General features: G+C 36.5%; 4 protein-coding genes across 13 annotated transcripts in view; 2 read left to right on the top strand and 2 right to left on the bottom strand.

The window, feature by feature from the left end:
• Window positions 1-38: 38 nt before the first annotated feature.
• LOC105126785 (light-inducible protein CPRF2-like) lies at window positions 39-3,489 on the bottom strand. Of its 2 annotated transcripts, XM_011027768.1 has the most exons (7): window positions 2,961-3,489; window positions 2,781-2,880; window positions 1,925-2,186; window positions 1,468-1,543; window positions 1,255-1,380; window positions 286-793; window positions 39-250 (listed from the first exon to the last, which is right to left on the bottom strand). In XM_011027768.1, the coding sequence occupies exons 1-6, from the start codon at window positions 3,375-3,377 to the stop codon at window positions 308-310; spliced, it is 1,467 nt and encodes a 488-aa protein (XP_011026070.1). In that variant the 5' UTR covers window positions 3,378-3,489; the 3' UTR covers window positions 39-250; window positions 286-307. The 2 variants fall into 2 exon arrangements, with proteins under 2 accessions (XP_011026070.1, XP_011026069.1); XM_011027767.1 differs by having other exon boundaries at window positions 39-793.
• A 2,697-nt stretch (window positions 3,490-6,186) lies between these two features.
• Window positions 6,187-9,286, bottom strand: LOC105126784 (tryptophan synthase alpha chain-like). Of its 2 annotated transcripts, XM_011027766.1 has the most exons (10): window positions 9,224-9,269; window positions 8,892-9,144; window positions 8,231-8,377; window positions 8,094-8,159; window positions 7,667-7,775; window positions 7,422-7,498; window positions 6,915-6,992; window positions 6,711-6,788; window positions 6,505-6,564; window positions 6,187-6,422 (listed from the first exon to the last, which is right to left on the bottom strand). In XM_011027766.1, exons 2-10 carry the CDS (start codon window positions 9,072-9,074, stop codon window positions 6,288-6,290), a joined length of 933 nt encoding a protein of 310 aa, XP_011026068.1. In that variant the 5' UTR covers window positions 9,075-9,144; window positions 9,224-9,269; the 3' UTR covers window positions 6,187-6,287. The 2 variants fall into 2 exon arrangements, with proteins under 2 accessions (XP_011026068.1, XP_011026066.1); XM_011027764.1 differs by having other exon boundaries at window positions 8,892-9,286.
• Window positions 9,287-10,881: 1,595 nt separating this feature from the next.
• LOC105126783 (uncharacterized) lies at window positions 10,882-16,615 on the top strand. Of its 8 annotated transcripts, XM_011027762.1 has the most exons (10): window positions 10,882-11,082; window positions 11,276-11,372; window positions 11,835-11,963; window positions 12,440-12,566; window positions 14,268-14,410; window positions 14,514-14,635; window positions 15,073-15,208; window positions 15,307-15,419; window positions 15,516-15,714; window positions 16,200-16,615. In XM_011027762.1, exons 5-10 carry the CDS (start codon window positions 14,350-14,352, stop codon window positions 16,313-16,315), a joined length of 747 nt encoding a protein of 248 aa, XP_011026064.1. In that variant the 5' UTR covers window positions 10,882-11,082; window positions 11,276-11,372; window positions 11,835-11,963; window positions 12,440-12,566; window positions 14,268-14,349; the 3' UTR covers window positions 16,316-16,615. The 8 variants fall into 8 exon arrangements, with proteins under 8 accessions (XP_011026064.1, XP_011026063.1, XP_011026062.1 ...); XM_011027761.1 differs by lacking the exons at window positions 11,835-11,963; window positions 12,440-12,566 and adding an exon at window positions 11,460-11,514; XM_011027760.1 differs by lacking the exons at window positions 11,835-11,963; window positions 12,440-12,566 and adding an exon at window positions 11,460-11,637 and having other exon boundaries at window positions 14,270-14,410.
• Window positions 16,616-19,375: 2,760 nt separating this feature from the next.
• The window catches only part of LOC105126780 (transcription factor UNE12-like), a 6,281-nt gene continuing 1,535 nt past the window's right edge, over window positions 19,376-24,121 (top strand). The window contains exons 1-4 of the mRNA XM_011027750.1: window positions 19,376-20,080; window positions 21,379-21,498; window positions 22,403-22,468; window positions 23,938-24,003. Of these exons, the coding sequence (XP_011026052.1) occupies window positions 19,739-20,080; window positions 21,379-21,498; window positions 22,403-22,468; window positions 23,938-24,003 (594 nt within the window). The 5' untranslated portion in view covers window positions 19,376-19,738. The remainder of the gene's footprint in view (window positions 20,081-21,378; window positions 21,499-22,402; window positions 22,469-23,937; window positions 24,004-24,121) is intronic.

Genomic DNA, 24,121 nt, shown 5'->3' with positions numbered 1-24,121 from the left:
AGCTGGCTTGATTTCTCTTTGTCGCGTTTGAAAAGGCATGAAAAATGTAACTTCTTATATCAGCACCTTGAATGGGGATAATCACAAGCCTTCCATTGATAACTTGGGTTGCATTAACACGACCCACGTCTACATGAAAAAAATAAGTCAAGATGATCTACCAGCTAAAAAGGCTTATTTATAAACCATTAAAAAGAAGGACCCTGTATGTGTTGAAAGTCATAGAATTATATGAACCGACAGTTGTACCCAGAGACGAACTTTACAATCCCTGGTTCCAAAAACCAGAATGGAAGAAGCATCCGATTCATTTCTTTTTGACATCCTTGGCAACCACGTGAGGAAGTCCTGAGTCACATGCAGGCAAGGTCCCAGCAGGACTAACAGTTGGACCAATCTGCTTCTGCACCTGTTGCATAGAAGGCATTGAAGGCATGGAAGGCATGGCAGGCAAACTTTGCCCATCAGCAGTGAGTTGCATGGAAGGCATGACAGCCATTCCACCATCATTACTGTTTCCATTGTCAGTTTGTGGATTTGTGCCAAGCGGAACTAAGGTGCTGTTTAGGAAGCTGTTGTTTAGTCTTTGGAGATGTGGAGGAGCAGGGGTAATACCTTGAACTGGCTGGTGAAAGAATTGGTGGGGGTTTGTTTGCATTGGGACAGCAACATTGGTAGAAGCATCCACTTGGCCACCAACAAATGGCATCCCAGGGCTCGGCATGCTAGACCTTGCTAGAAGCACTGGGTTCAAACCTGTCACTCGTTTCACTTGTTCTTCGGCCATCTTGACCTGAAAGGTTCATATGTAAAAAAAATTCAACACAGTAGATTACATCAGCTCAAGCACCTGCGAAGCACTTTTTAAGTTTCAAATTAGTGTCATTCCGACTATGTAAAAACTGTTGCTGTGACTATTATACTATTTAGCAGGATGTACTCTGACCAGAAGTTTTGCCTGACATGGTTTGTCACTCCACACATGCAAAGTTACTTTTTTGTGTGCTCTGTATGGAGACAGAAGTTTCCAAGATGTGATGTAAACACAAAAGTATGTGCATGTACCCACAAGACAGAATTAGTTTCAGGGAGACATCTATGAAGCATATTTGATGATTTTACAAGGATTTGTTTTCTCTAACATCATGATCTTAAAGCATGGAGTCATAAAGTAATTGCTAGACAATTTCAAACAACCAAAGGAACCCTCAAAGCAACAAACAGAATTAAAATAGGTGAAGTGCAATGACTTACCTTTGCCCTTAATGTTTCAATATCAGCCTTCAAAATTCTATTGTCAACAGCAGCATCATCACATTTTTGATTTACATCAGTGAAGCGTGATAGCAGTGAAGTGCGTTCATCCCTTAGTTGACCAACCTATTGAATGCAATGTAGATAGAATCAGAGCTTATTAAAGAACCATGATCTAAAAGGCACGAGTGCTACAGAAAAGCAATGGGCAACCTGAGTTTCAAGTTCATTCAGCTGTGCTTGTTTTCTTCTTCTAGAGCGTCTAGCTGACTCTCGATTCGACTGCATCCTGAGTCATTGTCAAGATATCAACACAGTGATTGGTGAAAGGTTCTTCCTTTTTAACACAATAATAAGATATATACTTGCATCTAGTAAGAATCTGTTTATCCCAAAACTCGGAGACAGTTAAGTCAGGTTTAGTAAGGCTGTATCTGATTTAATTAGAAACCACTGAAAAATGCTCCTCTCCCATCCTAAAACAATGCTTGATTTATTGACCAATAAGACGAGCACTAACATGTGAATTCCTCAAAATAACATTACCTGTATAAATTCCTAATAAGAGGAAAAATGGGAGGCGTATGAGTAAAGAAAACAAAGAGTACAAAGTTTCTAAATTGTATTTAGAACCTCTTACACTAAGCATGAATGTTAATAAATAAGATACCTCCTCACACGCTTCAAATCAGCAGGATCCATATTTTCATTGGTTCCTGTGTCTCCTTCAAGGTCATCATCATCCGAGTCTTCTCTCGATGATCCACTGGTTGTTTGCCTGGCTTGAACCTCTTGTTTTCTCTGTGTCGTAGGTAAAGCTGGAATGCCTAGTGATTCACCATCTGATTTTCTCTGTGTAGTAGGTAAAGCTGGAATGCCGAGTGATACACCATTTGCCCCGATTTGTGCCATTGAAATGCCTTGATCAGTACCTACAATTGGCAGTATTATATGCAGCCCAAATTTTGGAGAGGGGCAAGGAAAACTAAAGCATGAAAATCACTGTGAAAGTAATGCACATATTTGTACTGATTATAACGCTTATCTTGCATCAGATGAGAGCACACAAACAACAGTCTCTTATATAAGACTTTGTGATAATGAGGTGACAAACAGTTAAGAATACAAGGGGGGAAATAACGATAAAAGACAAGAGTGAGAGTGCTAGAGATGCATGGTGCAACTTCGATCAACTTAGCTGATGCATGTAACCTGTACAAATCAGGGGTTTCAGTGGATTCAAGATAAAGCGTGTTCTATCCTAGTTTTAGAACTTATGTAGATTGCAAGGTGAAAAGTGCATTTCAAGTGCAAGGAAACATGACTAGCTAGTCCCCATTTCCATTCAAATAGCGCAAACAATTTCTCACCCACCAAACATATCACAATCTATTGGAATCAGTAGGAGGCTTTCACATAGCGTTCAATCTAGATTAAAAACATGATCTTTGAGACAATATTACTACCAGTTATATACATAAATGCAATCAGCAAAAACATTCAACTATTCAGAAAGCAGGCAAAACCATTGTGAAAAGATTGTGTTCCCAACGACATATTTCTTGCAGCTAGCCTTTGATCTTCAGGTAACGAAGAAAAAACTTCCGGCTTTACAGCATTGGTTTCCTGCATTTATTCAAAGAAATCCATAATCAAACACATGTGATGCATGCACTCACAATTCAATCAGTACGCGTATATTATACCATAGACATGGCCACGGCAGCACAAGCGAGCTCGAGCTTCGACTTGAGAAGAGCACGGTACTCCTCGGAATCAACCGGTGCCGTTAGATTGCGATCCAGCGGTTGCGGATGTGGGTTAGGAATTTGGTGGTGGTGGTGGTGAATTGGATGTTTTGTGATCTCTACAACTTCATCCTCGCCATTGTCAGGAGGTATCGATGACGTCGACGATTGAGAAAGCACCGAAGGAGCGGCGGTCTGGGTTTCGCTGGCGGAGGACGGTACGGAAGCCATTTCTTGAAGAAAATTCTCAAAGGCCCATTCCGATTCGCTTCTATTCATCTTCGGATCCGTTGATGATGGCGGAGGAGGAGGAGGAGGAGGAGGAGACAGCCAGAACGGGTCAGAGAAATCGTCTACTGAGAAGACACTATTCATTCTTTGTCTGTTTCTTCTGTTGGCTGACTCTGTTTGAAGATTTTTTTAGTGCGTGAATTTGTTTTATTTTAATTTTCTCTCGTTTGCGTAGTCGTTGGGGTTTGGTAATGGCGGAATAAGGAAGGAAATCATCACGTGCTTTTTGCGACAATGATGACCCAGGTTGGAATTAAGGTTAGAATTTGATTTTTTTTAATTTCAAATTAATTTTTATAATATTTTTAAATTATTCTAATATAATCATTTTAAACATCTTCTCTTTCAGATAATATAATTGTGTACCGCCACGTAACGGAAAGTGGAGAAGAGGATTGATTAATGTTTCTATCGCATGTATTTGGATGGTACTGTGGATCTTCCCAACCTAATGTAATGGATATTTTTATTTTATTTTATATTTGCACCGAGCTACGCTATTTTCTAAATAAGATTTTGATCAGTGCTAGTTTGCCAAGAGTTTTTTCAAACTATGCTTGAAATGAAAAATACCAATATATTAATATAATATATTTTTTTATTTTTTAAAAAGATATAAAACATATATTTAAATAAAAAATATTTTTTTTTAAATACAATTCCGTCCATAGCCCCCATTATATCCACTGAAAAGCGGCGAAGCAAGGAGCTTAGCATACCCCTTTTCACTCCGAGTTCCAACATTATAGGGAATCCGTACCTTGGTTTGGTATTTGTTAAGAGGGTGACAAATGAGACCTAATTATCGATTTTGTTTACGTGAGGTCCCCAAGGGTGATGTGTAAGCATAGATATATGCATCTACATACATACATATATAAATACACGCACGGGGCTTATATATACAATCGTCTATTAACCAAAAAAAAAAAAAAACCTAGGCATTCTACTATTTTTTATACTGCGAGCACAAACACAAACACAAACACGATTGCACGGTGAATTCGTGCACTGCAATTTTTTTAATTTTTTTTTCCAATTGTTTTGTTTTTAATATTTGGATTTGATCCTTGACGTTTTATTTGACTGTGACATTGACAGTTTGTTTATAAGCTCTCTTGTGTTTTTTACGGGGTGAAAAAAACATTATGTATTTAGTTAGTGCTTAATTATGCAAAAGACTCTTTGAAACTTTTGCTCTTCAAATGATGATATCTGGAGGGAGCAAAGTTGGATTTTAGAAATAAACACATCCCTTTACATATCATAAAACAAAATATAGCGGGAAAATCAAGGGGAGAAGGGAGAAAGAGAGCTTCACCGAAACCTAGAAGATGACATAGGCCACCTTCCATATAAGTCGCCATGGAGACAATTCTAGAGACACCAGAAAAGACCGCCGCATTGGTCTTGAAGGGTGCTTAGTTGCTCTGATGCTCATCCTCAGTCCGTGGGAGCATCATCTTAAAAAGTCATATAAACTGCAGGGATTATTTGGGTGTGGAATATTAGGACTTTCGATCATCAAATCTGTCTGCCTCTCAATGTCACTGCTTGTTCTCCACCTCGTTGAATTAGTTATTCGATCAATCTCTGGGAGTTTCTCTTACTTGCACAAACAATACGGATATTAGAATGAGCACTTTTTTCCGTTTCACTTGATTTGCTTTGGAATTCTTATTTAAGAAGTATTTTTTTCATCCTCTGATTTTCAGGTTGCAAACATGATAAGACTTTTGGTCGATACCCCCAAAAAGCCAGTTCTAGCAATTTTGGAGATTCCTTCCAAATACCATCCTTATGATCCGACGCAAGACTCGGTTCTTTCAAGAGTGAAGTTTTCTTCTGAATCAGTGGCATCTGGAAGGCGTTAAGCAGAGATAAGAAGCTTCAGCTCATTTGTTGTTCAGCGCTCAACCCCCCTCCCTCAGCTGTATATCGTGGAATTGCTCTCGTTCACTACTTGCTGAAGCAGCTTCTCTTCCTGTCTTGATCATGTCACTGTAATTGCAAGGGGGTGTGTTTTGATTGAATTCTTGGAATAAGTCATTCTCAGGAGTGTCATGGAACAACTTTGATTATGCTAATTAGTTGAAAGCGTTGTTTAATGTTCGCTCCCTCAGGCTCACAATGGGGTTGGAGGGAGCCATCTTTATTAAGACAAGGCCCCAAAATTTGTGTCAAAAACTTTGGCTGTACGTAAAGAAGCTTCGCTTGGTTGGGGAATCCTGACTCGATAAACTAGTCATGAAAATTCTGCTGGTCATTTGATTGCAAAACTTTTTCTCTGTCCTCATCAACCGAGGACTTGACTATTTAGCGATGATATGAATCAATTAACTTTCATCCAAAGGATAGAATTCATGCGAGGAAGCTGAATGTTTTTGTGATGCTATGAATTGATCAGCTTTCATCCAAAAGATGGATTTCATGGGATGAAGGTGGATGCTTCCCCCTTTTAAGACCCCTTCTGTCTGCCTGCATAGATACGCTTATGCCAGGAAAAAAAAGACGAAATGCAGATCAATATTATGTGGGGAAATCAAATCTGCGCCTCGACATACTAACGTTATTTTACCTTGGCATGAAAATTATTTGAATAAACCAGATGTCGAATGAAATGTTCTCAGATTGTAACTAGATTTTCTATCAATAGTGGCCATTGTCATCCCCGCCCCAGAAAAACAAAATGAAAGATAAATGGTGCTTAGGAATTTTTTGTTAAAGTTCATTAAACTCGTTGAGTTTGATGGGAAGGCAGCTGGAAGAAAGCTAAAGCAGACCATCTAAACACTAGACAGAAAAACTCATGGATTTTCCATCAAATTAACAGAACTAGAGCAGCAACTTGTAGTTTTATCAAGTGCTCGAGTTGTTAAAGACACTGGCAACATTCAAGCTGGTAAACAAGATTCGTTTTTATTCAATTTCAATGCATATATTGCTGTTGAAAATAAGAGTTTCAAGCTTTCATTTGATCCCACAAAATTGAGTTCAAGGAAGTGCAGCTTTTAAAGATTTCGTGAAACTCTCCAGTTCCTTCAATCCTTCCTCGGGAGATTTTGCTTCACCCAACAACTTCACCATGGCACTACCAACAATGACACCATCAGCACCCCATGCCGCAACCTGCCATAAAACTTCAGTAATAAATCCAAACTAATGCAGAGGCAATCTATAGGCATCAAGTTACATTATGTTGATGACTAACCTGCTTGACATGCTCAGGTTTTGATATACCAAAGCCAACAGCTACAGGCTTGGTTGTTGACTGTCATAAAAAGAAATCAGAAATGATGGATATGCGATACCATTTCCTAAAATACATCCTGAATTTTCGTGAAGGAGACACTAATTTCCAAAATGCCACCAATCAAGAGAGTGCCCTGTGAATGAAATCTAACTGTAAAGACAAACCTCTTTAATATCCCGGAGAAGAGTTTGAACTCGGTCACTTACAGAAGCACGAGCGCCAGTAACTCCAACTGAGCTCACCTATAATTCCAGAAGAAATGGGGAGGTCACAAAAGATAGCAAACCATGGAGTACCTCATCTTTGTTCATATAAGAACCTAACTATGATTAATCTTTCATCATAATCAACTTCTAAAATGCTCTTACAAGATACACAAATCCATCTGCTGCTTCAACAATGGCTTTCATGCGTTCTGTGGGAGTAGTGGGCGTTGTAAGAAGTACCTGTGCATCACCAAGGTACGTACATAAGACACGGTGAATGCATGATAGCTGTGTATCTTTCATGATTCACTACCCAAGAAGCTCAGCAATTCAACCAAAGCACACAACCAAAAGGTGCCCTTCTTCAATTACCATTCAACCAAAAATAATTTTTTTATGAAAGCCAGCAGACACCGTCAATATAATGATGAGGTAAAGGTGCTGGTTTAGATCTATAATACATCACGATTAAATGATGTGCCAAAAATAAAAATAAAAAGACAGGGTCCATTTCATTTTTATAATATTTCCACCAAACTCTACAGTGAACTGATTTTTGGCAAAGCATAAGGAAATGATTTATTTATTTTTACTCCAAAAGGGATATGCTAATCAATGTGAATAGACAAAATGGAATGCATCATCCAGAAATATGATTAGGTAACAGACCAGTTCAAGCTTATTCTTGACAGCTTCCTTCCTCAGAACTCCAGTCTCCTCCAGAGGAACATCTGGGACCACAAGTCCTGCAAAACCAATATAAGGTTAAACATATGGTCATGCCTTATGACACCCAGAATTCACAGAAAAATAACTGGAGATGCAGACAGTGATCCCCATTTCCCACATCATTCGGCATGATATAAAACATTAAAATAGGCAGTCGGGTGCTGCAAAATAAACCTGTCATTTACCATGTACGCCAATGTCTTTTACAGTGGACATAAACTTCTCAATTCCACGCTTTAGAATTGGATTGTAATATGTAAATAAAGCAATTGGACAGGATACTTGTGGAATTACCTGTGCAGTCAACAGTTGAATTAATATAAGGAAATTCAAATAAGAAAAGAAACTGACAACAAAGCTGTAAACCAGGATACTGTATGCTTGTCATATGGACAGGCACTTCTTCACTTACCTATGAGCATGTGCCCGAGTACAAAATGCTACGATGAACTAGTGTTTCCAGGTAAACTATCTTAATTGCAATCTTGGCAATCAATAGCGTAACATAAGGAATTGCATGATGAGAAAAATTTTTTCAGTAATTAATAATCCAATGATTTTGTCATGGTGTCAGCACAGTAGAAAGATAGCATTGTAATATAATGGCCTTACCTCCTTTAACATTGATGTGATAGCTTCAAAATTGGTCCCTCTAGCCAAGGAGCGTGTAGCTGCCGCCTAAATCAAGAGATTCCAATAAGAAAACTGAAATGGAGATTCATACAACCAGCAACCACATTATATCATACCTGGATAACCGGACCATCTGCCAGGGGATCGGAGTAAGGAACACCTAGTTCAATTATGTCACATCCACAGGCGTCCAGCACCTTCAAGGCTTCCGCTGTGGTTTTAAGATCAGGATCTCCAGCTGTGATGTACGGGATGAGCGCCACCTTCACAAGCAAGCATGCTCATCAAACCATAGATATTAACAATATTTCCTTTCTCCCGCTTCCCCCTACCAAACCAAAACTCTCAATCCAATCCCCTCCTCACAGCCTCAACCCCCCAAATAATCCATTCCAATCTATGTCATCCAAAAAAAAAAAAACAGTTGTTTCCATCTTTCAATACTATCAATTTAACACAATTAAGCTCCTCTTTTCTCCCATCTTCACTTATAACGCACCCACCAGAGAACCCAGTAGAAATATCTGACTCGACATGGATATTAACACACAGAGACTCCTCTGTTCAGCTTTTGTCTCCACTAATAGAAGAGTAAAGTAAGTACAGTAAGAAAGAAAAAGAAAAAATCCATAGCCAAAACCACAAACAATATCCAAGTCAAACCCCATTCAACATGTCAAGAAAATTAAACAAGTCAGGTGTAAAACTATCAAAGCCCGTCAACTAGCACAACAAAACCCACATGTAACAAAGATTTACTAGGGGGGTGGTGCTTACTTTGCCTTGTTTTTTGAGATTGGAGAACGTTTCTCCTATGCCGAGACTTCGGATTGCAGTGAGAGAAGCCATTGGCACGAACCTTCTGGTTGAAATGATAATGGGTTTGTGACGGACGAGGAAATGGGTCTCTGGTTTTTTCAGTTGGAGGAAGGAAGGAGTTGATTTCAGAGCAGCAGCCATTAAACCCACTGCACCCTGCACACCAAAAGGGTTATTTTGACACAAAAATGTTTGGTGTGTGTGCTGGGCCCAGGTACCGTGATATGGCTTTACTAGTTGTGTCTTTTTGATAGTGAATAAAGATTTGGTTTTGTTCGATATACAGGGTGCTAGTGCTGCTTGTTTGCCTTGTGTTATTGGAAACCTTTGATTTTTATCAGCTCCTGTCCAAATCCTGATTGACGACGAGTAAAGGATACTGGTTTTGTCCGGTTTTTAAGTTGAGAAAGAGGGAAGAAACAATTAGTTACGGTGAAGTGTGATACAGTGTTTTTAAAAATAATTTTTTATATTTAATATTAATACATCTAAAATATTAGTTGATAAAAGTGTCTTATACTTGCAGCTTGAATCTACATTTATCTAGCTTTCGAGAAAGCCAGTGACAAAATAACTCAAATAAAGCCAAGGGAATTGGTCATATTGATTTTTTTTTTCTATGTATATAATTTAAAATATCTAGACCAGCTTATATATATATTATAATTAATTTTTAAATTTGTTGAATACTTTATAATATCAGTGAATAAGTAAAACACTACAGGTCACAGGTATACATAAAAAAAATCAAACTCAAATGTAGAAAAAAAACAAGTTCCTTCTTCTTTGGACCACGACCTCAAGTGTTGGTTATTGTTTTCTCCTGTTTTGTGCTAAGGTATGCATTTTAACATAGATATTGAATTTGAACAAATAACTTGATGATTTATTTGAGTTGATGATTTAAAATCTAGTTTTGGTAAGATTTGCTTTTAAATTATTTGAAGAGTTGATATAGTAAAACTTCATTGATTTTACGTATTAGTTCATGATCCAAGTGAGATTCATCCAACCATGTATTTTTCAAATTTTTATTAAAATATAACATATTTTTTTGTTAACGAAACAACATTATTTTATTAAAATTCAATAAATCTGGATCAATCCGCTATCTTATACACATATAGCGACCTGATTTTATGTCAGGATCTATCCTTCATGTAAAAATAATCACAGTACTTCAACCATTCCCTAGTTTTGTAGGAAAATTTACACCTATACATCTTATTTCTTAGCTAAAATAGCTAGGGATGTGTCCAGGAGGAGGCTAGCAGGGATTCCAGCCCTTGCAAAGAAAATTTTTTTCCAGTTTTTTTTAAGTTTATTATTAGTATTTTTATAAGATATTGTATAAATCACAGCATTTTAACCCTTTTTAATTTTATGTTTTGGTTCGATCCTGGATGTGTTTTAGCTAGATTTTAAAAAAAATGTTATTGTATTTATATTTTTTAAAATGTAGAATAAATATTTTATATATTTTTTTGAATTAATTAAAATGCTATAGCAACAATATTTTGTCGAACATCCTCTCAGTTGCCATATTTTAACGTTTATATCATCTTAATGAACATATGCCACAAAAAATATTATTTTCTCTCTAACCTCCCCGAATCAACTATATAATTTTTTGTTTCTTATAGGAATTGTATACTGAGTTAAATACTTTATTTATACACTAGATTTATGAAATAGATATCCTGAGATTTTAATTAAAAAAATTGAAATAATTTGGTCAATTGTTTTTATTAAAAGATCTTGATTAAACGGAACAAAATATAATGGCCTAGCACAAAACATCTCACTAGCTAGCATTATTATTTTATTTTGTATTTGGTATTGTGATAAAATTATTTTTAAGTGTTTTAAATTAATATAAAAATATAAAAAATTAGTTTAAAATATAAAATATTTTACAAACGGGCCTTTTCTCCCTTCAACAAGACATCATCTCAAAACCCATCACACTTTGCCTCGCTTGAATCCGACGACCTCGTTTCATTTCTCTTGCCTTCTAAAAAATGTCATCTCGCTACAGGCCTCTCTCTAAACCAATTTCTCTTCTCAAATCCATCACTAACAAACCCAGCCTTCAACCCAAATCCACACCATCTTTTCTCCCTAAACGCTCTCCTAGCACAGTTTCAAGGTAAGCAATCCCTTTAAGAACATCCTTTCAATTTTGTTCAAGAAGTTCAAATTTTCTGAAATGGGTTCTCTTTAAATCAGCAAGATTTTAAATTTCGACTGTCGGGCACTACAATTTAGGTTATTTTTCTGAAATGGGTTCTCTTTAAACTTGAAAAACTTTTAAGTTGTGGCGGTTGGATTTTGAATTTCAGGCCAGTTCCTCAACCGGGTGACATTCAATCTCTGCTTCCACTTCATTCGGCTGTCTCATCAGCTAGGCCAGTTCCAAGCCTGTGCAATACTTAGCAGGTAAGATTTACTCCTCAATACCAGCAACATTCTTAATTAAATTCAATAATACTATCTGAAGAGTGATACAGTACTCGCTATATACAGCGAGGACTTCACGGAGCTTGAATCGTGAGCTACTTGAAGAGCAACAATGCTCTAGGTGAAAACAAACCTGTTAGCTATTATAGTTAAGGAACCCTCTTAGAGAGCATGGACGTGGATGCTCTAGCACAATACAAAACAAGAAGCACGCCTCTGCAAAGAGGAAAAGAAAAAAAAGGGGGTATTTTCGCGTACTAGCACCCATTAGCACAGGCTAAGAAAGTTTAGCACACTTTTGAAAGTCGAGTTTGTGAACCTTGACATTGAGTAAAAGTTCATATCATTTCATGCTCTAAGATTTTGTTTTTCCTAAGCTTTTGTAAGGGCTTAAGATGTTGGTTCAAGTGCTATTATGATGTTTAGAATTCCACTCTCCAGATGAACTATCTTGAAAAGAGTTCAGATGCCTGATAGTCTTGTTGTCATTTCATCCTGGCTTTGTCAAGAGCCTCAGAAAGAGTCTGATTCATGGCAGCAAAATAAATAATATTAGCTCAGGTGAAACAAGTAAGTGACTACTTGGTATCGCGTTTGAAACTGTGTTTGAGTGCGTTTTAAAAATGCATTTAGCTTGAAAAAACATTACATTGATGTTTTGTAGTGCTTTCTTGGTGATTTTGATGTACTGATGTCAAAAATTAAAAAAAAAAACAAATCTGAAAAAAAAATTCTGATGCATGTTCAAGTGAAAAACACTTTTGAAAAGCATCCTGCACAACAATACCAAACATGCACTAAATAGGTTCTATCTATGAATTCCTTATTGGTTAGTAAGAATTGGTTTGGCATTCACATAGTGACATTTCTTCTTTTATGTTAAGTAGGTTTCTTTGGCTAGGCACAATCTTTGGTAGCAATGTATTTGTTGATGACTATAAAATTTCACATGAAACTTTTTGACTTGTAACTGAATTAAGAATTATTTTAAATTATTTGGTTTTATATATTTGGATATGTGAATCTTTATTTCTTATTTTTATTAGGCAAACAGATCAACCATTTCAGGACTTCCTGGGGGAAATTATTGGAGTTTGAACTTCTATTTGTTGCTATATGCAAAAGCATTCATGGTATAAAGATGTCAGACTTAATCAGGCCCTCACATTTAAGGTGGCACATCACTGCATCCTGAGAATGCATGTCATCCAGTGATCATGAATTGTGTTGTTCTAGTTGTACTTTGGACAAGTTGATTACTATTTTACCAAATCCTTTTCAAACTTTGTTATTTTGCCATTTGTTTTTAAATAGTGCTAATTTAAAAAAAATATCGAGAAAAAATACCTCTGGCTTAGGAGATGCATGTTGTCCAAGTTAAAAGACATACCAAACAACGCCTATTTAATCCATTGCAAACTTTAGAGTTCAGGTAACCATGCCCAAAACTGTCATGAAAAGACTAACATAGTGAGAAATCCTGGCTCGGATACCCTACTCCCCCTCGTTTCCTCACCAAACAAAATTAAATCAGACCTGGATTAAGAGTTATCTTACTATGGAACCTAGATCAATGACCTCTCAGAGCTTCAGCTACAGCCCATTTGGAAATTAGGGTCCCTTTTATCATAACAGGTTAGCTTGTGGTAATTAAATGTATTTAGGGATTTGATTTTTTAATACCGTTTTTAACTAACAAGTTTGAGATTGATCGTTAAAGAAGATTCCGTGGCTGAAATATCCATTACAATTTCTGTTTCTGGTTTTACTTATTTCAATTCTGTTTCAATGCAAAGCAACATAATTTGTCGGATGGTTTCAGAAAAAAATAAGAAATGAAAAAAAAAATGCAAGAAATCTTTTTCTCCATTGCAACCCATCCCTAATCAGCTCTCCCGTCCACCACTGCAATTCTGTGCCCTCTAGGCGAAAAGCACCGCCATCTTGCTATGCAATAAAGTACACTATAACACACACAGCCCATTTAGGAATTTGACCGATTCAGTCTCGAAACTCCAGCGTCAGTGTATTAAATTTGAAATCTTTCACTTCCTAAGAAACCCTGCTTCCATGTCAGGAATCTAAAATTCTGACTTTGTTGAAGAACAGGAAAGGTGTTCGTCAAGAGCTAAAACACTTGAAGAAGAGCTTTAACTGGGTTGTGAGTGTTATCTGTCTACCACTAGGGTTTCACTCTCCCCTTTCTGATTTTTTTTGTTCTTTTTTCTTTTCAATATTCAGTGTTTTCTTGCTGTGGTGTTTGTGTTAATGATGCTTATATTCATGGAAGTTTTGGTAGAGAAACTGAAATTTTTGTTTTCTTGTTGCTGAATGTGTCCTGAATTTGCAAAAGGCTTGCTTGAATTTTCATATACAATTAGATTTTGTTGGCAATGGAAATTCTTGGAAATCTGGTTCTACCATGTATCTAGGATTAATCTAGCATGTTAAAGTTAAGTAGCATTTTTCATGACACATTCATGTATGATTTTTGAAGTATCCTGTCCTTATCTTGCTCCATCCTATTCTCTATTCAACTTAGTCTTTTAAACAACTACCTTTCGCTGTCCAGCCTTGTACTTTGAAAATCCATTTCAAAATGCAATACTTTTCATGAACAAGATTCACCTGGTAGAGCAAATCAAAGAATTTTGATCTAGGATCTTTCTTTATATTTGATTTCTTTCCTTTGTCTTTTTTTAATTTCATAGTCCTTTTCCTATAATTGATTTTGTGAAAAGTAAATTAAATTATCTTGCTGATGTGGACTTCACATCATTTCACACATTGGCATCCACATCTGCAAATGACAGCATAAGCAATTTGTCAGTAGCGAAGGCTCATACTTGACAATATTAAAATCATTTTCAACAGAGCCAGATGCTGGAGTGAAACAAAGGATAACGTGAGTGTCCTAGATTAAATTATCCAAATTCCCTAATCACTTGTGATTATAATGTTTGGAATTTCTTATGGAGAACTCTTTCTCTTGCTTGGGGCCACTGCTGCACTAATCGGTAAACATCTCCATCTATCTCAGCTGCATTTATCATCATACTTGCTTACAAGGTCGCAATTGATGTGTAATGATTCGCCTTTTCTGATATCGGATACATGCAGGACCCAAGGATCTACCATTAATAGCCAGAACTGCAGGGAGATTGACTGGTCGAGCCATTGGGTATGTGCAGATGGCTCGTGGCCAATTTGACTCTGTTATGCAGCAATCACAAGCTCGCCAGGTACCTCTTTCCCCTTTCAAAAAGTTTCAATTGTAAAAAAATAAATGGGAAGTTGTGTAATTATTTACGTGACAGATTCTCTAACAGACATGTATTAAGAAAATATCTCTGTTTCATATGCTATCTATTATTTTGGCTATTCCTAAAAGCTACAGAAAAGCAGTGGAATTCTGATAAAAAAACAGGGAAAAAAGGGGGAAAAAATAGTTGGAAAGGTTGAGGAAACATAGACTTCCTGAACAATAAGAAGCAAACACAATCTGCAAATTTTTGGATTAATAAGACAGAACAACCATTTGTTTTTCAAGAGCAGAATAAGTTATATCTAGAAAAGCCAACTTTCTAGGCAGTTAAAAAGGTGATGTGATGATTTTCAATGTGGTATTTTATTATTTTGAAGATGGGTGCTTTTGAGTTACTTGGCTTTTGTGCTTTAGGTTCACAAGGAACTTCAAGACACAATGGCTCAACTTGATGCTATACGTCATGAAATTCGAAGCATATCTGTCTTGAATCCTGGTCCATTAACTCGGAGACTAGTGGATAATCTTGACCCTCAGCCTACTAATAATGGTATTTTTATCACCTTGTCGCATAAGTTTCCAAGTTAATGATTCTTTCTTCTTGATTGTCTGAGTTTCTAATTCTTGTTAGTTTTTTGGGAGATTTAGCCAGTGGTATGCCTGAAAATGCAGATGCAGAGAATGTACCAAACCCCACAATTTCCAAGGTTTATACTGAACAAACAGCTGGAGAAAGTTTACCAACAGCTAATATTTCCAAGGTTTTTACTGAGTGATCTTCCTTTTCTTATCCTTTGATGCTTTATTTATGAGATTGTTATGTTCACACTCCTTTGAACTCTCTTATGTCTTTCTAGGTTTCTGGTGCGAAAGTCTCAGATTCATGTGATTTGCACAGCCAAGCCACTGCTTATGCAAGATTGGCTGAATCCTCAGCCCTGAAAACTGGGCCAGTGCACAGTGGGGCAGGTGCAGGGGAGTTGACTAGTGATAATGGTCTTTTAAATGTTTTGCCTGTGTCTGCTGAAAGCACTGGTCTTTTGCCAAATCGTCAGGGTAACGATCTTTACTCAACTTTGGTTAGCATCTGGCATTTTGCATGAAGCTTTGATGGCCTTTTCTCTCGTGTATACAGAAATTTCTGTTGTGCAAGTGTGATTGGTGCATTGAGTTAGTATGTGAGGGTGAACTATCAATATGGTGTCAGACAAACAATTAGATATTCTCTCACCTAAAACATTTCACTTTTGGCACCTCATCTTTAATGAAGCGCAAATTAGAACATAAATTGTTGTTGCTTGTGGTCAAAATTAGAACATATTTATGCTTACATTTCCAGTATATTCTTCATAAATCTGCAAAAAATGCTCCTTATTCATGAATAGCTGCACGATCAGTTATTTCTTGTATATGACTGTTGTCATTTCTGTTGACTTGTATGTATATGGAGGACCTTCCATTTAAATTTGACAGAAGCACATGGATTCTCGCACTATAGTTTTCATTTTGATGTTAAAAGAAGCTTATGGATTTGCTTGCAGGTGTTGTTAACGGATCTGACATTGTGCTGGAGGCTATACTGGAGGCTGAGGTGGCTCGCAGTGCCAAAGATTTTTTCGCACAGCCTACAAATCAGATCAAATATGATGAGAGGTAGCATTTAATAATAGGCTCTTGTTTTTGCTGGAAATGTCACCAGTTGCCGATACTGTTCTAAAAAAGGATGCTTGATTTTCAAACAAGATCAAGGATGAAACTTAAGATGATTGAGGCTTTCCAATGGCAGCCTTGGAAAATACGGGCTGTTTCTTAGCAAGGATTGACAATAAGTACTCTGCAAGTAATTTATGTGCGTAGGAAACCAACCTATTATATAGACTTCCACAGGTTTTTGTATATAAGCATGGATTTATCTTTTTTGAATAAGCCATTTTACTTGTAGATTTTGTACTTCCCATTGATTATTCTTTGTGCCAGTTAAACTTAAAAAATGCCAAATGATTCTAGTTCAATTTCTCCAACTCTTGCTGTGCGACATATAATTGTAAAACTGCCTGATGGAGCTGTTGAGAATCTATCTAAACATGTAGATACGGTAGGATGATCAGCCAAGCTTTTGGATGTATTCCAACAATCCAGTACTTAGCTGTATGGACCTCAAGAAGTATTGTTCAATTTCTGCCTATCATGAATTGTGGAGTTGTACCTGTTCGTTAAAGATTTCAAATGTGTTAGGCAAGAATCCAAGAAAGTATGATTGCTTGTCAAATGATGCAATAAGTGGCTACCCAACTTGATTTCATTTACTATGTTTATCATTATTGTTGTGATTTCTTCAACTTTGTATTCAAGATTACTTTGAAACAATGATTTTCTCCGACCTTCATTGTCCCCACCATCTTGTTAGTGGGAAATTAACCTTCCAATGCCTGACGGTTCATTGTGTATCATTTATTCATATAAAGGATAAGATCGTTGCGCTGGCACTGCTGCTTGATTCTTGACGTTGCCTCATTTTTCCTGTGTTCTCGTTCCCTGACCTTGCTCGCTCCTCTACAGATCTCAAAAACGAAAAGAAAAAATACCTCGCCCCTCTAAATTCTGCAACCGAGTTCCGCCATCTGAAACATTTCCGGTCAACGCGGATGATCTATTTGATTTCACTCATTTGTGCATGTCCCCGTCCGCTGTTCCGTGCATTAAAAGAAAAAAATCATTTCTTTTTGGAAGTCTTTGACGTAATGGTTTCTAGGGCACCAGACTCCACATCCACAAAGGTGTCTATTGACAGAGGCCCCGCCCAGCTCTCACGGAGTAAACTGGCCTGGCCTGGAAAGAGGCCTGCATGAGAGTGAGGGATAGATGCCCGCATCTATTGTTCAAATGAAGGCGCGCTTTCATTGTGAAGCAAAGAGAGGTCTAGCACTGATTCTGCTCTTCCTAATGAAATAAAGACGAACCCTGATAAAAATAAAATACTAGAGGTAAAACTACATGTAATTCAGAATGAGAAAATTATATGTGATTAAAAAAGATAAAAAAGCTCGAGAGAAAGGGTTGCTATATAGGAACATTAAATGAATATTATAAGCATCGCTTCTCTCTCTTTTTTTTTTCTTTTTTTTTTCTTTAGTTTAGCTATAAGAATTTTAGGATATTTAGATTTTTTAATACTATATAATATACATACATATACTTCAAATATATATATATATATATATATACACACCGTGGCCGTCCCTGTCCGGAAAGGAACTGAGCATGTAGTTTGCTGGGTGGGTCCACGAGCACAAGAAAAACGATACCGTTTGTCGATAAACCCAAGCAGAATGGAAAGTGGCTAGAAATGTAAATTAACGCGGCCCCTTTACATAAAGCACGACATTTTAAATCAGGATAAAAGCCACTCCTTTTTGCCCCCCCTGTCTCTTCGCTCTCAGGGCTCCTCGCCAGGCACCAGCAGCTACCAGCAGTATTACAAAGCAAGCCAAAGCAAAGCGAAAAGCTGAAACTTTGAAAGCCGAGGTACTTAGCTAAAAAGAGAAGAAATGCAAATAATCCCCGAAAAGGTATACGGAACCAGTTCCCTTCGTGAGATGAACTCGTTCCTGTTACTAAAGTAGAGATCAATTTATTAACCAATTAAATTCTTGCGTTTGGAACAGATTCCAAGTCATCGTAATCGAATTGAGTTGTGTAATTTGAAATGTTCAGAGATTAATTGAAATATATTATTTTATTATATTACCCTTTTAGAGTACGTATTTTCCTAACCAGTGTATCCTTGTCCTTGATCCCTTTCGGTCAATCTTATCTTCATCGACAAACATCTGAAATTCACAATACAGCTCGTGGGAGTCATCTTGACATCAGCTCTATTGTAAAAGCAATAAAAGAGAGAGGAATTTACATGATTATAAATATGATATAATTGTATTTACTAAACTTGGATTTGAAAGTCAACTTATTATAATAATTTAGTTATTAATTGTACATATTTATTTAAGTTGATTTTTTTAAATAAAAATAAATTAATATTATTTTAATTGTTTTAAAAAAACTAACAATTAAATAGAATCAAAATAAAAATTTCTTTAAAGTCGTGATAAACACTATATTTTTTAAAATTTTCAAATTTTTTATATTTTTGAATTATTTAGATACATTGATATAAAAAATAATTTATAAAAATTTTTTATTTTTACATTTCAAAAGACCCTTTTAAAAAATTTAATTTTTTATTTTAATTCTTAATTCTTAATTTTTTTATATTTTTAAATATAAATTATTTAAAAAAACAATTACAATCAAATCTAACTCTAAATTGATTGGAAAAAAACTTCCCCCGAGTCAGAATAACGGCAATGCCACGTATTTTAAATCGTACATAACATAATAATGAGAAATAAAAAACATGTATATTTTAAAAGCAACGTCAATGAGCTCAAGTCAAATAGTAAAGTTATCCACAAGAGATATTTTAATGCTCTACTAATTTTCATTCTTTATACATAATTGCTTTGATTTTATAAAAATTAAGATAATCTATTCTTTTATTTGTGAGGACTTCTGTTCATGTAAAATCTCGTAATATATATATATATATATATATATATATATATATATATATCAACTAAAAATACTTTTATTAAAACTACAATTGTTTTTAAAAAAACCGCAACAAGAAAACCCATAACAAAACAGGAGCGCAAACAGGAGACTAATGTGTTGCGCGAGTGAGATTCTTATATGGAGGGGTAGTCGAGGCACTGTGCATGTTAAGAGTTATCAGGCCAGAATTCTTCCAATAAATCACACCTCCTCTCGTGCGATTATAAAAGAGAATTGATTTCCGTACATACCTGTAAGCAGTTGAATTCAATCCTTTGGAGTACAGTTCTTTCAAAGCACGAGATCTGGCCACAATTTAAGTAGTTGAAATCGACTGCTGCCAAATCTTTCATGCCCCAAACATGCCGTAAACCTTCCAATTAAAACGGTTTTTCATGTAAATGGATGCTCTTTTGAATCCCTAACTCGCTATCTCCACTCACTTTGACTCCTCCCAGACCTATTCCAAATGGCCAACAACCCAACCGAACCTCCAACCGATGATTTCCTGCAGGAAATTCTCGGGATTCCTAATTTTGCTCCAGCTGAAGCTGGCTTGGTTGGAGCTGACGCTGGCTTGGCTGGCGCTGCTTCTGCTCAAGCTCCTATGATGCTTCAGCTTAGCTCCGGTGATGGTTCCGGCCACATCTCCGCACTCGGCGGTGCTCCTGGAGGTGGAGGCGCGGGATTTCACGGGTTTCCGCTGGGGCTTAGCTTGGAGCAGGGGAAGGGAGGGTTTCTGAAGCCCGAGGAGGCGTCCGGGAGTGGGAATCGGTTCCGTGATGATATTGTTGATGGTAGAGTTAGAAATGTGAGTGAAAGTAATTTTTTGTTTGCAGTATTAATTTAGTTTTCCTTGGAGCGAAATTATTATTTTTAAAGTTTTTTAAAAAAGGAAAATAGTGATCTTATTAAAACTATTAATTTAGAAATTGAAGACGTGCAATTCAAAAGCCAGTTTAATTTCTCTTAATTAATCATTTTTTTCCCTTTCAATGCTTGTAGCCCTTTCCATTAGAGTGTAGAGAAAGCGCGAGGGAGAAAAAGGAATTCATATAGAGACATAAAAGTAGGTGGTTGATCTTTGAAGGTTACTGTAGTGAGATTCCAAGATGTGTATTTTGACAAAGGAAAAGAATAGGAAGCTGGTTGTTGTCGGTCCTCCCTTGAGTGGCCAAGACTGATTAGTTTGATATACATACAAATGTTTCCTAATCTATAGTTTTCTTTCTCCTTCTAAGGTATAATTTCTTTTTTCTTTTTGTATGATCATGGTCAGTAAAGGAAAATTAAGTGATACAGTGGAAATAGCAGTCGGGGGCTGTAGTAGATCTTTACCAGTTCAACATTATAGCTGGCTGATTGGATATTTTTTAGTTGACAAATGATTTCTTGAGAAGTCAAACGTCTGGGGTGTTGTGGGGTTTGATTTTGCTGGATTGGACAATTGCCTAATTGTGAAATTGTCAGCTTTTGAAGTTGGTATGCAAGGAACAGTGAAGGAGCAGGGATTGTGTGTAATAGTTGAAATTGAGAACAGAAGAAAACTTGATTTTGCTCAAGTGAAATCCACTCAAGTTTTCAGATGACGTTAAATTGAATCAGTTTTTCTGCTTTAATAAGAATCATATATTTTCTTTGGTTTATCTAGTAACGAATTGTAACAGTGTAGTGGTTGGTCAGGATACACCTCTCACGTGAGTGATCTGGATTTGATCTGTTGTAGTCCAATCCTAGTGGTGAAAAACATTCATTGCACGGTCATATATGCTATATTCTTTCAAATTACTGTCAATCTATGCACAAGCACCATAATTAGCTGATGTATTCCAATATCTAGATTAGTCAATATTTTCTAGGAATTGCCAAATTATACCTACCGTTTCTTTCCTCTCTGGCGTTGTCACAATACCTTTGATTTTTAATGTCTGTTGTTATCTTTTCTCACTTGATCCACCATTGTCAGGCAGTTTATTGTTTCAATCATACATATTTGGTTTCCTTTTTTTGCAACTTTATGTTGTTGGGATTGGAGGATTTAGTGGAGCTGGTGAAATAGCCTATCCTTTACTGTAATCTGTCTTTGGTAAGATTCTCATATTTTTGCAGGTTTTTCATGGTCAACCAATGCCCACAACAGTCACTGCAGCTACACATCCACCAGCAATGCGCCCAAGGGTCCGTGCTAGGCGAGGTCAGGCCACAGATCCTCATAGTATTGCTGAACGGGTAAGGTTGATGTAGTATGCATGATATTGTTAACTATGGAAATAGCTTAATATAGCATGCACAATAGTGGTAACCATGGAATGATATAATATTGTCAAGACTGCACATGGCTCTAGAAAAATAAAGGATACAAATTGTTCCTTACCAACTATAAAGTAAAATGGGAGAACTAGAGAGACTGCAACTTGAACATTCATGTTAAGGAGTAAAATATAGGCTCTGATTAATGTTCAAAGTTCAAATTATTATTTTTTATTAAGATTTAATTGGGTTGAGTCCTGGCAATTGTATTTTAAATGAGGCTTTTTGTTGTTTGATCAGTAAGTGGTGTCAGTGAAGAATCGATGCAAGTATTCAAAATGTAGCTGGTTCATGGTTAGCATGCCTAAAATGCCGTGTTTATGAATATAAGATGATAAATTTAATCCATATCTCTCTGGAAAACCTGGTAAAAAGGGCTAAAATATATATAAAAAAAATCTGGCAAGAAGGCCATCAGTGTGATGTTTATGATCTTATTAAAATGTCACAACACTAATGCTTTGGTTTGAGGGAGTTATCTCACTGAGAGTTGAGGTTTCAAACTGACTAGTTTCATCATTACAATCAATCTTGCTGGAAACCTACTTATCTTAAGGTTTTGACATGGATTACATTGTGTTGAATTGAAAAGCATCCATATACTCTTCTTTTGATGGGCATGTTTCCATGTGATTTTGACTATCACAACCTTTATACATCAAGAAGGATTGTTAGGCTCATATTATGATGTTTTGAAGGTTTAGAGAGGACTTGAGTGCTGGCTCTTGAATTCATTGTTCTTTTCTCATCTTTCAGATTTCACTTGTCTTTCCCCATAGAAATTGCACTGTTGTTCTTGATCTTTTTTCCCCTTTTGTCACAGTTGCGCAGAGAAAGAATAGCTGAAAGAATCAGGGCATTGCAGGAGCTGGTTCCTAGTGTGAACAAGGTCAATGTCTTTCCCCTTGCATAATTTCATAATTTTTCTTGCAGAATGGGGTTGCTTTCTGCTCTCCAGGTAAAGCATTTGGCAATTCATTCTTGCATCTTTTGCTGGAAGGAAAAAACATTAAACGATTAATGAAGTACAAATGAATTTGTTTTTGACCAAGTGGATAGTTCTTTTCCTGAATCAAGCTGTTTGAAAATTAGTAGGGCTTGTCAAGTTGAGGTTAATGATTTTAAATACTATGACAACTTTATTGTTTTAAATCTCTGGTCTGTTTTCAGTAAAGAAATCCGCCATAGGGATGGTTGGTGGTGGTTTGTAAGAGTTTTACTTCATGGTGGTTGGCCTTGTAGTTATGCTGGATTATCTGGCAGTGGCAATGACTTGTCTTGCAGCCTTAATTACAGCACATTATGGGCCTTCCAAGATATTCAAACAAGCTGGACAAGACCGAATATCTACTGCTTTCTACTTGTTGGTACTTATCACCTCCTAGGTGCTAAATATGTGGCAATGCGTGGTTGTAACAGAGTCCTACTACTGAGCCCATTATAAAAAAGCTGCCCTATTTGACAAGGAAGAGGGAGTTTGAGCATCAGACTGCAGTTTGCCAATGCAGTGGAGTTTCAGTTGTGTTAAAAAAAATTGCTTATAAAGTTTTAACAATTAACCTTTCTACAAATTGGGAATCAACGAATATATAAAAATTGTATGTGTTCAAATGGAATATGAAAAACTCAATATAGTGTCATGTAGTTAAAATGGTTAATTTTGCTGAAACTGCTAGAGTTACACATGATGATTAATTTTAGGTCTGTGATCAAGCTTGCCTCAACCGTGCGCATCTATGATAATTGATTAGATTCCTCTTCTGCTGGTGGCAAATGCATTAATATGACTTGAGCACCTTGACATAAATTATATGAGCATTTGGCCATTTGCCAGAAGTTTGTTGTATTCATCTCAGAACTGTTTGGGGATTATGGATTTAACAGAATATTTGTTGGTATATCCAAGAAATCACATCTGAGTATAGATTTCCTTCCGTGCATATGTTTGATCTAGCTGGACTTGACTGTCCACAAGGATACAGGATATTTTGTATTTTTGATAGGTTCAACTGTGTCCTGACTCCTACACTTTCAAGTCTTTTTCCAACTTTTGGCTTCCAATCAATTGCTGTGATGGAAATGAGAATGAACTGTGTATTTGAAAGTCAAAAAATGGATCAAGCGAGAAGTAATAGAAGGGAAAAGAAAATTAATTTTTTTACATATGGCACGTGTAAGGTTCTGATGGAGCATGATTCCTCTAGTTTATAGGTGGGGATTTATAGGTGTATTGTTCTAGGAATATGGCTATAGAATGAGTGGTTTTGGTTGATCAAAGGAAAGGAAGGTTCACAAAGCATGACGGTTGCTTCTCTCTCAATCCATCCTCTATCACTGATGCATAATTTTTTTGTGCAGACGGATCGAGCCGCCATGCTTGATGAAATTGTGGATTATGTGAAGTTTTTAAGGCTTCAAGTAAAGGTATGATCTCGAAATTTCCAGTCTCAATTGCATAATCCTTATTCAGCCACTATCTTTATGGCGAACATCAATAGTCTTGTGTTTGTGAAGGTTCAAGAAGATTTTAGTAACTCTTTCC

This window comes from Populus euphratica, unplaced genomic scaffold (genome assembly GCF_000495115.2).
Source record: "Populus euphratica unplaced genomic scaffold, PopEup_1.0 scaffold30.1, whole genome shotgun sequence".
Taxonomy (NCBI): Eukaryota; Viridiplantae; Streptophyta; class Magnoliopsida; order Malpighiales; family Salicaceae; genus Populus; species Populus euphratica.
The sequence above is the reverse complement of the archived record's forward strand: the minus strand, read 5'-3'. Positions and strand labels throughout refer to the sequence as shown.

What these genes read in the sequence shown, in the direction of transcription:
- LOC105126785 (XM_011027767.1), bottom strand. Translation starts at nt 3,377, where the DNA reads ATGAATAGTGTCTTCTCAGTAGACGATTTCTCTGACCCGTTCTGGCTG. An exon ending in GATTTGAAGCGTGTGAGGAG is followed by an intron (nt 1,544 to 1,924) that starts GTATCTTATTTA and finishes ACAATGACTCAG; the next exon opens with GATGCAGTCGAATCGAGAGT. An exon ending in TTGAAACATTAAGGGCAAAG is followed by an intron (nt 794 to 1,254) that starts GTAAGTCATTGC and finishes TGAACCTTTCAG; the next exon opens with GTCAAGATGGCCGAAGAACA.
- LOC105126784 (XM_011027764.1), bottom strand. Translation starts at nt 9,074, where the DNA reads ATGGCTGCTGCTCTGAAATCAACTCCTTCCTTCCTCCAACTGAAAAAA. An exon ending in ATCTCAAAAAACAAGGCAAA is followed by an intron (nt 8,378 to 8,891) that starts GTAAGCACCACC and finishes TTGCTTGTGAAG; the next exon opens with GTGGCGCTCATCCCGTACAT. An exon ending in TCACATCAATGTTAAAGGAG is followed by an intron (nt 7,776 to 8,093) that starts GTAAGGCCATTA and finishes TTGACTGCACAG; the next exon opens with GTAATTCCACAAGTATCCTG.
- LOC105126783 (XM_011027758.1), top strand. Translation starts at nt 14,350, where the DNA reads ATGTTTGGAATTTCTTATGGAGAACTCTTTCTCTTGCTTGGGGCCACT. An exon ending in GGCCACTGCTGCACTAATCG is followed by an intron (nt 14,411 to 14,513) that starts GTAAACATCTCC and finishes GGATACATGCAG; the next exon opens with GACCCAAGGATCTACCATTA. An exon ending in TCTTTTGCCAAATCGTCAGG is followed by an intron (nt 15,715 to 16,199) that starts GTAACGATCTTT and finishes ATTTGCTTGCAG; the next exon opens with GTGTTGTTAACGGATCTGAC.